The 14,323-nt window shown below is 46.6% G+C and overlaps 2 protein-coding genes across 4 annotated transcripts; one reads left to right on the top strand and one right to left on the bottom strand.

The window, feature by feature from the left end:
• The first annotated feature begins 49 nt into the window (after window positions 1-49).
• Window positions 50-2,570, top strand: tdp2b (tyrosyl-DNA phosphodiesterase 2b). Its single transcript, XM_058047049.2, has 7 exons — window positions 50-301; window positions 530-654; window positions 776-925; window positions 1,361-1,452; window positions 1,521-1,639; window positions 1,705-1,875; window positions 1,952-2,570. The coding sequence occupies exons 1-7, from the start codon at window positions 170-172 to the stop codon at window positions 2,240-2,242; spliced, it is 1,080 nt and encodes a 359-aa protein (XP_057903032.2). The 5' UTR covers window positions 50-169; the 3' UTR covers window positions 2,243-2,570.
• Window positions 2,571-4,748: 2,178 nt separating this feature from the next.
• On the bottom strand, window positions 4,749-14,189 carry LOC131101706 (phosphatidylinositol 4-kinase beta-like). Of its 3 annotated transcripts, XM_078792127.1 has the most exons (14): window positions 13,988-14,189; window positions 13,138-13,594; window positions 12,650-13,077; window positions 12,182-12,577; window positions 11,599-11,826; window positions 10,741-10,971; window positions 10,570-10,670; window positions 10,393-10,497; window positions 10,197-10,320; window positions 7,350-7,463; window positions 7,105-7,256; window positions 6,896-7,028; window positions 6,692-6,812; window positions 4,749-6,153 (listed from the first exon to the last, which is right to left on the bottom strand). In XM_078792127.1, exons 2-14 carry the CDS (start codon window positions 13,577-13,579, stop codon window positions 5,972-5,974), a joined length of 2,757 nt encoding a protein of 918 aa, XP_078648253.1. In that variant the 5' UTR covers window positions 13,580-13,594; window positions 13,988-14,189; the 3' UTR covers window positions 4,749-5,971. The 3 variants fall into 3 exon arrangements, with proteins under 3 accessions (XP_078648253.1, XP_078648251.1, XP_078648252.1); XM_078792125.1 differs by having other exon boundaries at window positions 12,650-13,594; XM_078792126.1 differs by having other exon boundaries at window positions 10,570-10,664; window positions 12,650-13,594.
• Window positions 14,190-14,323: the final 134 nt, after the last annotated feature.

Genomic DNA, 14,323 nt, shown 5'->3' with positions numbered 1-14,323 from the left:
TATAAAGTTATATAGCTAAGTTGTGAAGCAGCATCCCGGAACAAAGAACCCACCCGGAAGCATTTAGCTTGTGCACACTTGCGAACATAAACAACGCGGTAACAATGCTAGCAACGGGACATTTTATATTTTAAACAAAATACACCTTTTATAAGATACTTTTGGAAGCATGGCGACAACATCCGACGCGGTGGATTTGGAAGACAGCCGAGCCCGCCTATGCGAAGAGTTTGCCGGCATATCGGGGACCGATAGCGGCGTGGCTCAGTGCTACCTGGCTGAGAATGAGTGGAATATGGAGGTACACAAAGAAGACTTTTACTGGAGATGATTCTTGTTCAGGTGTTGTGTTGATGGTTTATTTGTTTTACGCTAGCTCAACGAGGAATTTAACATGTTTACATTCTGCACCCTCTACGTGTCTCATCAATATTGACATTGCTGCTAGCATCATCATTATTATTATTATTCCACCTTTCCTTTTGTGTAACACGCGACTATGTGTTAATGGCTGTCCCATCCCCTGTAGAGAGCTTTAAACTCATTCTTTGAGGCTGACCTGGAGAAAGTGTTTGAAGCTGAGTGGTCTTCAGATAAGGAGTCTGAGCCTGCAACCAAAAGACAGAAAGTTGAGGGAAAAACCCCAACAGAGAGGTAAAAGCTGCACTTATACTCAAACATTGTGTCATCATAACTGGGTTGTATATCCAAGATCATTCCGCATGTGTTACTGTGTTTGTGTGAGCATTTTACTGTCATCTTGTGACCCCCGCAGCATAGACTTAACAGCAGACAGTCCCGGATCATCATCCAAGTCCTCCGACACCGACAACGCTGGGCTGTCACTCATCTCCTGGAACGTGGATGGACTGGATATGGAGAACCTGGCGGAGCGCGCCAGAGGCTTGTGCTCCTATTTAGCACTGTAAGACGTGTTTGTGTTATTGTTTGGATTTGATCTGCAGTGTTTCCCATACGTTGCATGTTCTCCCCGTGCATGCGTGGGTTTTCTCCGGGTACTCCGGTTTCCTCCCACATTCCAAGAACATGCTAGGTTAATTGGCCACTCCAAATTGTCCATAGGTATGAATGTGAGTGTGAATGGTTGTTTGTCTATATGTGCCCTGTGATTGGCTGGCCACCAGTCCAGGGTGTACCCCGCCTTTCGCCCAAAGATAGCTGGGATAGGCTCCAGCACCCCCGCGACCCTCGTGAGGAAAAGCGGCAGAAAATGAATGAATGAATGTTTCCATACGTTAATTTATTTGTGGCGACCCATTATCATGGGACTGACTGTCTGTTTATGTAGCCTGTTGTCGTAACACTGATATGTAAAGCCCATCTCCTCTCTCCCATATAGATACACACCTGATGTGGTCTTCCTGCAGGAGCTTATCCCGCCGTATGTGCAATATCTGAAGAAACGGGCCGTTAGCTACCTTCTCATTGAAGGTAGATCTTGCAGGTGGATTCAAAAGCTTGTGAAAGTGACTTCTTAAGAGTGTTTCCTCCCACACCAGGCAATGAAGATGGCTACTTTGCTGGCATGATGCTAAAGAAGGCGCGGGTCAAACTGGTAGAGAGTGAGATCGTGGCCTACCCGAGCACTCAGATGATGAGGAACCTCCTGGTGGCTCAGGTGAGCTCCCATAAACAACATCGTTTTTGTTGTCTCCACGGTAACAACTCCTGCTTGTCTGTCAGGTGAGCTTCAAAGGCAGTAAACTGTGCCTGATGACGTCCCACCTGGAGAGCTGCAAGGGCCAAGGAGGCGAGCGAATGAAACAACTGGGCGAGGTGATGCGTAGGATGAGGGAGGCGCCCGACGACATCACAGTCCTTTTTGGTGGAGACACAAATCTCAGGGACGCAGAGGTTTGTCTCCTCCGCTGTTGGGGTGTGGCTAACTTATATTCAAAATGACTAACCGTCCCTCACACCAACCGCCCAGGTGGCCAAGGTGGGCCTGCCCGCCGGCGTGTGTGACGTGTGGGAGCGCCTGGGTAAGCAGGAGCACTGCCGTTACACGTGGGACACCAAGGCCAACAGCAACAAGAGCGTCCCGTACATCAGCCGCTGCCGCTTTGACCGCATTTACCTGCGCCCGGCCTCCCGGGAAGGGTTGCCCCGCTGGGCCCCCGACCACATGGCCCTGGTGGGCATGGAGAAGCTGGACTGTGGCCGCTTCACCAGCGACCACTGGGGGGTCTACTGTAGCTTTACGACAACACCTCCAACATGATCTCCAGTTTTTTGCTTGTCTTTTTTATAAAAATTCAAATTTCTCATCAATTGACCTAAAACGTCAATTTTCAGTGAGACACAAAGAACTTAATAAGTTCAAGGGACTTGAAATCATCTTATTCCAACTTTTCTTGACATGTTGTCTATTTTTGAAGTTGCTGTGTTACTTGCTGTGTTAAAAGATGTCTCATCTCATTTTAATGAATATCAACTCAAATAAATGTGCTTTTTGTCTTTTCAGTCAAGCCGTGTATGGTCCATGTGATACAGCTTTTCATTATTTTGCAACCTGGAGGAATAGCATGACATTCTACCAGCCCAAATAATCCCTCACTACAGATGATGTCTGAGACGGTGGTATGCGGTGAGGTTCTTGGTTGGTGAGGTTATTACAGTGAGGAACTGCATCAGGAAGTTTTCAACCCCAGAAGCACCCAAAAATTGCATAAAATGGCGGTGTTTGCGGGCTGTGATTTTTGACAAAAATCATAAGGGGTTAGTATGTTGTTTTTTTCCAGTATTTTTCAACTTGCTTCTAATGCACTTTTCTGGTAAAAAACAAAAACAACTGAAACCTCACACACACTCAACAGGGGCCCCAAAGGCACCCAAAAACTGCATAAAATGTTGTGTGTATATATATATATATATATATATATGCGATCCGATCCAGTATGGTGCAATATCTTGCAATATGATGCAATTCAACATGATGCAAATAAGCAAAGGAAAAAAATGGAATTCAGTATGGTACTAAAAAGGATTTGGCTTTATTCCTTTTAGGTACTTAAAGGCACTTAAGTAAATTCAACTAAAGTGCTATTTGTCTTTTTTTACGATGCACCACTTCTTGATCATTCTTTTTGCCATCTTAAAACATCAACCACTTTTCAAAAACAAGTTTCCTCACACTTTCACATCTGCTATGCAATTACAACAGCAGTGGTTCAGTGGTGGAGTAAAACAATTAAACAACAATTACTGCTGTAAAAAATACACTACAAAGTAAAAGTGACACTTTCAACAGTGGAATCAATGTTTGTTTATATTCCTGTCTGCAAAACACATTGCTAATATGAATAGACTAGGAGCTAGGCTAATACAGTAGTGAGGGCAGAAAGTGTAATACAACTTATACCCTTTTTAAATTGTTTCCAAATTCAGGAAGAAGCCGAATGCTCTGCTGTTATGTCAAGAGGGACACTTGTTGCAGGGGAAGATCCACTTGTGTTTGTGTGTGTGTGTGTGTGTGTGTGTGTGTGTGTGTGTGTGTGTGTGTGTGTGTGTGTGTGTGTGTGTGTGCGTGGTGGGGGGGTTGTTGTACCCTTTTTAAGGTTGTATGGCTTCTTAACGCGGCATTCTTTGCAAATGACGGACGTTTGGTCAAGCTTCTCGTCGTTCTTTGCGAATCCATAGTGTTTCCAAACATGGAATTTAAACGTTGCGGGGGAGTTAAATATAGAAACTATAGAAACTTCCTCGCTGCTGCTGGGGCACGAATGTCCATGCTGTTTTACTAGTAGTTGGATGTGCCTTACGACGCACTCGCATTGCGCACATCAATTAATATCGATTATTTTCCACACCCTTAATTCCTAACTTATAAACTCTGTGCTTGATTTTTAGTCATTAAGTCTGGAATAGTGTGCGCGTGACAGGCATGATATGACTTTGCCAAAATGGCCGCGTGTCAGGTAAGCTAACTGAATTTCTGACAGCCACTCCAGGGCATTTCGGGACATGGGAAAACATGACGGGTTATTTTTTTTAAGGTTTAGTAAGATTGTTTGAAGTAACGTAAAGTTATTACAAACTTCAATTGTACAAAACAATATAATCAGAATTACAGGAACATAAAAGTGCAATTCCACAGAACAATATCAAAATAAATAAGGAAAAGTAAATAACAAAGAAAGAAATGTGCGAGGGATATTGCTTGAAAATAAGAACAATAAAATAAAAACAATAGAAAACTCACTCACTTGAGCTTGTTCTTCATATGAATTGTTTTTAGAACTTTTTCCATTACAAAACTATTTGCATCAGGAGCATTTTACTTCCGTGTTCAGAGCGGATGTGTGCGGCGAAACTTCAAATTAAGAGAAGCACATTCGTTACGTTTCTGATATGACTGTTTACTCTATTATGTAAATAGAGTACACCCAAATGGGTACATAATAAGTCCTTTAACAATTAATGTTTGAATAGGATGTCGCATATTACTATACTACTATAAATGCTACTATATTTCTTGACTTAATTCATACAAAACAAGGTAGGAATATCTCGCTAGTGTGCTTTTATGCTGATCAAAAAAAAATTGATCAAAAAAAGTCTAATAAGCTGCTCAAATATCACAGTTTCAAGTATTTTAAATGAATATATCTTTGCTTCAATTGAAAATACATGTGTGGTACAAAGCACTAAAATGTGTGATGTGAGTTGTTTTCAAACAAGGAATACATTTACAGTACCATGAACAATGTGACATTTATGTAACACACTTTTGACATGAATTAGTATTTTTTTATTCCACTTGCTCTGTGGTATATTCATCATTTTATTTAAAAAGTGTCAACAGTCAATCAAACGAGAGACCTTATTCCAGTTTGAAGGTATGTACTAAAAACAAAAAAAACAAGAAGTTAGCTTGTTAGTACATACAATGTGAATGCATTGCTTGCAGTAAATATAAATATAGACTGTACATTATTTATAACATCTTAAAGGCTGCTCTGATGCGAGGCTAGCTGCTCTGTCGTGAAAGCTAACCAGATTGTTGCCATTCAGAGTTGACGTTCACAACCACAAACCTCCTCATTGGCTGCAGTCAACCCCTGCAAGTACTATCAAGTGCACATTACGTAGTACACTAAGTGTGGCATACTACATAACGCACAGGACTGAGAGTACATTCCGCAGTATGCACTTACTTTAAAGTATTTATGCACTACTAAACTACTACCCTACAGTAGTACTATGTCTTGGCGCGTATGCACAACTAAACTACTACACAGTAGTAGTTAGTACATGCACTACTAACTAGTAAATAAGCGATGAAGTGCGTACTACCAAGTGTGGACTTTAGTACTATTCTTAAGTACTACTGATTTAGAATGTAGTATTTCCTACACAGTAGTGGTTACATGGTAATACGCACGCCCATGTGTAGTCGCGTGTATACATTAAAATACTGTAGTAATTACAAAACCAGTACTGTGTGGTAGTACTATGCAGGTGCTTCATAGTACGTACTTTGTTCTTTAGTAGGTAAGAGTTATGTAACTGGGTACGTACTACTAAGTACCTGCTTAAAGGCTGCTTTGATGCGAGGCAAGTGAAAGTTACCATCTTTGTGACGTACAAAGTTCACATACACAATCAAAAAGCGTCCTGATTGGCTGCAGTCAATTCCCAGCGCGTACGTGTCGACCAATCACAGCGCGGCAACATTAGTTGGAATGTTCTGTCATGTCTCAGCAACAAAACAAATATGAAAACAAACCCATACCGACGCCTTTTGCAACACGTCTGTCGTCTTTCTCACGCCGCAAACATGTCTGAAGGCTCAGTCGGGCTAATGATAGCATGTTAGCGTTCAAACCGCCTGAAGAGGAAACATTCAGCATTGGTCACGTGTGCTTCGCGTGGAGTTTGTGTGCTTCGTTCAGAATGAAAGTAAAAGCTCATAGAAAGAGTGTCAATCCCAGGCGGACTCATGGTCTGGTCACATGATGCCGTTGGTGACATATTGGAAGGAGTCGTAGAGTTTGGTGGTGATGGAGCGCATGGAGCCGTCCACCAGCTGCTCCACGAGAACCTGCAGCTGCTCCTCGGTCAGGCTCATGTGGAAACGCTCCTTCAGGCCGCGGATGGTTCCGGAACCGTGGAAGCAGGCCAGCTGGGAGCCTGCAGGCCACGCCCCCAAAAAGAACCTTAGTAGACGACATACTAATACCAAGTACACTACTAACAAAGTGTATACCAGGTGCATACTATCAAGTGCACACTACATAGTACCTAGTGTGTACTGTGCTGCAAAAGTGTACACTATTTAGCGTAGTGCACACCATGAAATGCTTACTACTGAGACAGAGTATGTACTATAAAGTGTACACTGTGTAGTGAGCAGTACGTAGTGAGTACTATAAAGTGTACACAATGTAATGTGTACAATGTAGTGTACAGTATGAAGTGCATAGTATGTATGTACTATCTGGTGTACACTACGGAGTGTGTACTACACAGTGCATCCTAGTATCCTAGTAAGTGCACACTATGTAGTGTACTACTCAGTGTATGCATTGTATTTACTTCTTAGGAGTACACATGCATGACTAAACTACTGGTTAGTATTGTGTAGAAGTACTGAAGTACACAGTTACTGAACACATACATAGAGAATGGGAAGTGTATGTAGGGTGTGTGTGTGTGTGTGTGTGCGTACCTTGCTGCATGATCTCCACGATGTGCAGCACCTTGTCCATGTGCTTCCTGGCGGCGATGAGTCCTTGGAGCATCAGCATCTTGTAGTAGAGGAACATGTCTCCATCCAGACCGCCCATCACCTGCACACACGTCTCCTCTTTTAGAACCCGCCCCCACCACGGCGCCCCCCCTTTGTCCCAAAACAAAACAGAAGCAGGCTCACGTCGACAAACTCAGAGGTGAGTTTGAAGGCAGACGTCTCAAAGCCGAGATTACGGGGAGAACTGGATAAGATGAAGCCGAAGTCGATGTGGATGATGTGACCTTCCGAGTCCAGCAGGATGTTACCGTTGTGTCTTGAGAGAGAGCGGACCAATAAGCTAGCATGTTTAGATCTGTCGTCATGGAAACAAGAGAAACACAGCAGCTTACCTGTCTTTGACCTGCAGCAGGTAGCAGATGAGGCTGTATCCCGCACAGCTCTGGACGAAATTCCTCTGAGCGGTGAGGAACTCTTCCGTGGTGTGGCTGCCGTGTTCCTGCAGGAAGTAGTCGAGCAGCGACAGCTGACTCTGCTTACGAACCTGAGACAGGAAACAAGCGTCATCTTTTTTGTCCTCAGTCAGCACAGTTGTTAGTTGGCCAATCATGTGATCACGGCGTACGTGCTCGCGTACCTGATGGAGGGACACGGCGTTGAGGACGGGCTCGATCATGCCGCTGTCCGACGACATCACCAGGATCTTGTAAGGTTTGATCCACAGAGGTATTCTCTCCTGCTGCCAGATGGACTGAAAATATGCCATGCTATATGCTAACATATATAGCTAGATAGACTCCCTTTATTGTCATTGCACAAAAACACAGTAGTGAAATTGCCAACGAAATGTCGTTGCCTGGCTCCCATATAATAACAGACACAAAAGAAGATAAGTAATAATAAATAATAATAACTAGAAAATTCCCGCGGAAATTTTGATGGACTGGCCACCTGTGCTGTGAACCTCGGGCCCGGTGTGTCAGCGGCTACTGCGGTAGCACCTAGCAAGAAAGCCTCAAGTACGGAAAAGGTTGATGCAGTCCCATAGTGTCCCCACATCATGCCAAGTGTGTATTTGCCTTTAAACTTGAGTAAATTAGCTAAAATGCTAAAATGCTAACATGATAACGGCTACCGTGCTAACACGTAGCAAAACAGCCTCAGGTCCTGAAAAGTTTGGGGCAGTCCTACAGTGTCCCCACATCATGCCATGTGTGTATTTTCCTTTAGACATGACTAAATTAGGTAAAATGCTAACATGCTAACAGTCATCATGCTAGCACCTAGCAAGAGGGCCTCAAGTTTAGAAAGTACCAAGGTTGTCCTATAACCTCCCCACATCATGACATGTGCTTAGTAGCATTTAGGCATGTGTAAATTAGCTTAAATGCTAACATGCTAACAGTCATCATGCTAGCACTAAGCAAGAGAGCCTTAGGTTAAAAATGTGCCTGGGTTGTCCTGTAACCTCCCTAAATCATGCCATGTGTGTATTATCCTTTAGACATGAGTAAATTAGCTTAAATGTTAACATGCTAACGGCTAACCCTGCTAGCACCTAGAAAGACAGCCTCAAGTTTAGAAACTGCCTAGGTTGTCCTATAACCTCCCCGCATCATGTCATGTGTGTATTTGCCTTTAAACGTGAGTAAATTAACTGAAATGCTAACATGCTAACAATCATTATGCTAGCACCTAGCAAGAGAGCCTCAAGTTTAGAAAGTGCCAAGGTTGTCCTATATCCTCCCTACGTCACGACATATGTGTATTTGCCTTTAAACGTGAGTAAATTAGCGAAGATGCGAGCATGCTAACAGTTGTAATGCTAGCACCTAGCAAGAGAACCTCAACTTTAGAAAGTGCCAAGGTTGTCCTGTAACATCCCTACACCATGCCATGTGTGTATTTACCTGTAAACATGAGTAAATTAGCTTAAATGCTAACATGCTAACGGCTAACATTCTAGCACCTAGCAAGACAGCCTCAAGTTTAGAAACTGCCAAGGTTGTCCTATAACCTCCCCACATCATATCATGTGTGTATTTGCCTTTAAACGTGAGTAAATTAGCTGAAATGCTAACATGCTAACAATCATTATGCTAGCACCTAGCAAGAGAGCCTCAAGTTTAGAAAGTGCCAAGGTTGTCCTATAACCTCCCTACACCATGCCATGTGTGTATTTGCCTGAAGACATGAGTAAATTAGCTTAAATGCTAACATGCTAACGGCTACCATACTAGCACCTAGCAAGAGGGCCTCAAGTTTAGAAACTGCCAAGGTTGTCCTATAACCTCCCTGCATCATGCCATGTGTGTATTTGCCTTTAGACATGAGTAAATTAGCTTAAATGCTAACATGCTAACGGCTACCACGGTAGCACCTAGCAAGAGGGCCTCAAGCTTAGAAAGTGCCAAGGTTGTCCTATAACCTCCCTACATCATGCCATATGTGTATTTGCCTTTAAACGTGAGTAAATTAGCTTAAATGCTAACATGCTAACAGTCATCATGCTAGCACCTAGCAAGAGAGTCCCAAGTTTAGAAAGTGCCAAGGTTGTCCTATAACCTCCCTACATCATGACATATGTGTATTTGCCTTTAAACGCGAGTAAATTAGCTTAAATGCTAACATGCTAACAGTCATCATGCTAGCACCTAGCAAGAGAGCCTCAAGTTTAGAAAGTGCCAAGGTTGTCCTATGACCTCCCTACATCATGCCATGTGTGTATTTGCCTTTAGACATGAGTAAATTAGCTTAAATGCTAACATGCTAACATGCTAGCAATTAGCATTTAGCCACAGAGAGAGTTCGGAAGTTTATCTAAAAAATGAGCCATCAATCACGTTTCTACGTGGCCGTATGGCTGAGCTACAAGGGGGTGAATAGTCTGTAAATTCTCGTTTTCTCTGGAATGTGGCTGTTCTAAAAATAGAACAGGTATACCTAATCTACTGGCCCATTTTTGAACGTTTCGGTTAATAGCGTCGCCATGGTTACACAAAACGTTCCAAAAAATAAATACCGCTGTAGTCCCGAGCATCACGATTCCGACGGTGTAACATGTGTGGGGGTCCTTCTTGCGGTTTTGGCCGCATTACGCGCACAAAAATGGGAAGATTAAGATATAATAATAGCTAAACGCCACAAGGAATAACAATATGGGCTACTGCTACTTGCAGTAGCAGTCTATGGGCTGGCTACTGAGCCAGTCCATAATAATGTGGAGAATAAATAGATGGAATAGACACCAACAAATATGAACAACATAATGTAAAGTGCAGCGTGAACAGTAAATTGCCCAAATATTTTAAATAATTTAAATAAATAATAATAATGTAAGTCATGGGTCATTAGGGTAAACAACAGGGGGCTCAGAACACATCCCTGGGGTGAGCCGGTGTTCAGGGAGATGACACTGGATGTTCAGGGAGATGACAGGGCTAACAGCTACCTGAGCTACATGAAGGCAGGAGGGGGGCGGTACCTGCAGCTGTGTCAGGACCTGATAGGCCAACAGCTCCTGTCTCAGGTCGTCACCACACTTGACGATGACGGACAGAAGACGCCAGCTCGGCAGGTGACCATACGGAGACGCCTCCCGGATACGCCTACACGTAGAACCACGCCCACACACACTGTGTTTACTCCAGACAACATGGCGTCAGTCAGGTGTGGCCTACCTGACTTTTTCCTGCCAGGGTTCCTTGAGGGCCACAGCTGAGGGGTCTTCAGGGTCCCTCTTGAACGTAGTGGGCGTGTGTGCCAAGTTCTCGGACAGGCGGCGTCTGTGGCGGAGGAGGGAGAGAAAGTCGGTGATTGTCAAAATAAAGGCGCGGCAGTGGCGAGGGTCAACAAACCTGATGTCTCCGGCCGCAATGAAGACCACCTCTCTGCTCTCCAGACTGGTGATGCTGTCCACAGAGAACTGGCTGATGTTGTCACTGCTACCGGTCTGTACCTCGACCACAGGAAGCAAACGTTAGCACCGTTGTCATCAGACCAAGATCAGCCATGACGCCACCGCTCACCTCCACCTGCAGCTGCCCGATGTCATCGGTGGCCCAGGCCTCGTCGTCGTTGTCGTAGTTGGGGACGGTAGAGAAACTTGCCGTGCGCTGCTCTGGCGTCACAGTGGCACCGCAGTCCAGATTGTCGGCGGAGCGGGCCGAGCGGATTCGCGCCTCAGGGATCCGAACGGGAACGGCGGAAGTCTCGAAGTTCTCGCACTGCAGAACCTCCACGTAGATGATGTACGGCGCCTGTGTCGATGTGCACGTATGGGATGTTGATAGCAAACATACCGTCTATGACAGGTGTCTCAAACACGCGGCCCGCGGGCCAAATGTGGCCCGCAGGACACTAGTTTGAGGCCCCCGCCTTGATATGAAAGTTTGATATGGATGCTGTATGGTATCATGTACCCAGAAAAAATGATTACGTTTGATTAATGTTCATGTTAAAGGTTAAATAACTGTTAATAGTTATCCTCCCTATCCGTGTGGAAGTGGTACGTTTTTGGCTATTTAAGTTTAAAGGAAATAACTTGAAGGCTACCGTTTAGGTCGCTAGCTCTCTAGTTTGCGAGTTAGCATGTGTCTCAAGACCCTGCAGTTGCGCAATATGTTGTAAATAAAAAGAGTATAAATGTGACTATAGTCGTGTTTTGTCATGTCTACAGGGCTCTAATAATGCTTTGTTCATTTTAATCTGAAAAAAATAATTTGTCTACCCACCAACTATATGTGGTTTCTTAAGTTTGTATTATTTGCCGTTTTATTATTATTATTATATTTATTTATTACTCCAGTGGCCCCCAGGTAAATTGAGTTTGAGACCCCTGGTCTATGATATACAGTAGCTAGCCTGCTAACAGGCGCCATGCTCACCTTGTCTTTGGAGTTGAGCACCACGGCCTGCGTGTGCGGGATGCGGACGACGTGGTGCTGGAAGTCGGCGGTGGGCAGCCACACTCGGGCGGGCAGCTTGTGGTTGAGGAGCGACAGCTCTGAGATCAGCCGCTGCGTTTTCAGCTCTTTGGTGGGCAACGTGGCCAGACGCTTCCCGATGGCCAGCAGCGACTTGACCAAGTCGCGCTGCGGACGCAGACGCTCCGGCTGAGGAGCATCACAGCGTATCATAGCAACACCACACAAGCATTCAGCACGACCCCCAAACCCCCTGCGATCTTCATCATTTCTCAGCTTCATGTCTCTGTGAACAGATTGAGCTGCAGTGCACTCATCAGCCACCAGAGGGCTACAGGCTACTGCCTGTCACATGAGCGAGCAGTCGGAATGTTCCAAGGCCGCACACGGACACATGGAATCACTTTGGAGGAGGAAATCAAAGCCAGGAGGGAAGATGTTTACGTGACCTACATTCCACATTACTTGGACCACTGAACTCTGACCTGGCCAGCATTGTGACGTGTCAAGACATTCAACGGTAAACAATGACGCCGGCGCTCACCTCCTCGTGGACGGCCTCTACTTTGGGGTTACTTCCTGTCCTGCGGAGGCCACAGCTGGGCCCACCGCTCGCTGTGGTGGCGTCTGATTTGGACCTCTGGTGTGTCCTCCTGGAAGGCGACAGAAACACCTCATTCCCTCCTGGGACGCCTGCGTCGCTGCCGTGATGACACCGATGCGTATGGCGGTGGGGTGGTGACGTTGCCGGGCAGTCAGAGGCTGACAACGTCCGTGGGGCGGCGGCGCCGGGGGGCCTGAGCTCATCAGACAGGATGAGCTTTCTGAGTTTGGTGCCTCTGGAGTGTCGCTGCGTGGAGATGTGCATGTCGGACGAGTAGGCGCCCAGCAACCAGGCGCACAGCAGGGAGAAGACGATGCTGCCCCTGCAGCGATGCACCTGGCGGCACAAAATCACACGTCACAACACGGCGAAGGGCGCCGGCCCGGCGTGAGGCAGCCGTACACTCACCAGGTAAGGTCTGATGGCGTCCCCCACCTCGGCGTCCATGTGCACGTACATGTTGAGCAGCTGCGGCAGGTAAAAGTCCACCTCGCTGTCGGCGAAGCTGAAGAGGCGGTTCCCGATGTACGCCTGCACACCGGGCTCCTTGGACTTGTACAGGTACGCCATCGCCATGGACACGTCAAAGAGCTTGGACTCGAACAAGCGCAGCAGCCAGGATTGTTTGGACGACGACGATGACGGAGGCGCCTCCCGCTGGCAAAGACCACGCCCATTGGCCTCTTCATCTTCGTCTTCCTCTTTGATGGAGTCGGTGTCAGCTCCGATGTGCCGCCGCTCATCTAGAGCAAGAGGCTCCGCCCCCTCCCGGCTCTGTAGTTTCACCTTGAGAAGAACTTCCTGACACGCCTTCAGCGCCACTTCCGGGTCAATGACTGCAGGAGCAAAAGAGTATTTGTCAAGATGGCCGCCAGCTCCTTTCTCTCTGACTCTACCTTGGTCCACTTCCATGGCGCTCTCTGAAATGACGTCTAGGTGGGGACCAGGCCCGGAGGCGTCGGCGCCATCACTGGCTGCAACGCCGCCACTGGCCGTGCCCTCGCTGGCACTACTGAGGCTGCCAGTGCTCCCGATGCTCCCGCTGGGGCTGGAGCTGCGGGGGCTGGCGCTGGGCGAGGATGGCCGCTCGTCCTGAAGGGGTGGGGGCAGCGGAAGCTGGGGCCGGGGCTGATTATGGCGATGGCGGCGGCGGCCTGGCCGGTCAGAGGAACTGTCGGAAGAACACGAGGATGACGAGGAGGCGCTGGAAGGAGAGGAGGGGCAGGAGAAGGTGGTGGGAGAGGAGGAGGAGGCAGAAGGAGGGGCCTCAGTCGTGTGGGCGGGGCTTAAGTGCAGCAGCCGCAGGGCCGGAGAGAAAGAAACTTCCGTGTCCGCCATTGTGGAAAAGAAGGTCTGTAAAGAGGAACAAGACAACACAAGTCACATGACTTTCTGATGACGTCACGCTGACAAATACGATCCAAGTGACGCCATCAGATGGTGGGCGGAGTCACTCACACATAAGCATCAGCGTGTGACGTTACCACAACGTGACATACACTTGAGGTCAAAGTATGAGACACGCAAAAATATGGACACGTGACTTCCTGATACGTCAGAGCCGATGTTCGACTGGCGTCATTATAATGACGTAAATCATAATAAACCTTCGTATTCGTGTTCTTGTGACGTCACGGACAGACAACTTTGTTGACGAATATGCTGCAGTGATGAAGATGAAGATGATGAGGCAGGCCAGCACGCAGAACAACGGGGATAAACGGGCGTGGGATGGGGGGGACTTACCGGGTGCCCGCGCTGAAGGCGCCGTCAGAGGCGCGTGCACGTCCGCTTCTGGAGTCCACCTTATAGTCCAGCTTGTAGTCCACCTTCTCGTTGAGCTTTCAGAGCAGGTCTGGTTCTGCTCTGTGGCCTAGATGCCCAGCTTTAAGGCAGCAGTGACGCAAGATAAAGTCCGCTCCAGCCGAGCAACAAAATAGTCACTTCCGGTTTTGGTTTGCATAACAAAAGCAGACATTAATCGTAAATTTAATATTTACATCTGCGTCGATTTATCTTTATAGCTTTTCGTGTTTTCAGCCTTTTAAACGTGAAATAAAGTCACGGAGGCGACGTGTTCCT

The sequence above is a fragment of the Doryrhamphus excisus genome, linkage group LG7, assembly GCF_037039965.1.
Source record: "Doryrhamphus excisus strain RoL-2023G ecotype Guam linkage group LG7, RoL_Dexc_Guam_v1.1, whole genome shotgun sequence".
NCBI classification, from domain to species: Eukaryota; Metazoa; Chordata; class Actinopteri; order Syngnathiformes; family Syngnathidae; genus Doryrhamphus; species Doryrhamphus excisus.
The sequence above is the reverse complement of the archived record's forward strand: the minus strand, read 5'-3'. Positions and strand labels throughout refer to the sequence as shown.

Excerpts from the sequence above, each read along its gene's own strand:
- tdp2b (XM_058047049.2), top strand. The coding sequence starts at position 170 with ATGGCGACAACATCCGACGCGGTGGATTTGGAAGACAGCCGAGCCCGC. Across the intron at positions 302-529 it reads AGAATGAGTGGAATATGGAG|AGAGCTTTAAACTCATTCTT; the intron begins GTACACAAAGAA and ends CATCCCCTGTAG. Across the intron at positions 1,453-1,520 it reads TAGCTACCTTCTCATTGAAG|GCAATGAAGATGGCTACTTT; the intron begins GTAGATCTTGCA and ends CTCCCACACCAG.
- LOC131101706 (XM_078792125.1), bottom strand. The coding sequence starts at position 13,579 with ATGGCGGACACGGAAGTTTCTTTCTCTCCGGCCCTGCGGCTGCTGCAC. Across the intron at positions 10,671-10,740 it reads TCGGGCAGCTGCAGGTGGAG|GTACAGACCGGTAGCAGTGA; the intron begins GTGAGCGGTGGC and ends CCTGTGGTCGAG. Across the intron at positions 6,154-6,691 it reads CGTGGAGATCATGCAGCAAG|GCTCCCAGCTGGCCTGCTTC; the intron begins GTACGCACACAC and ends CGTGGCCTGCAG.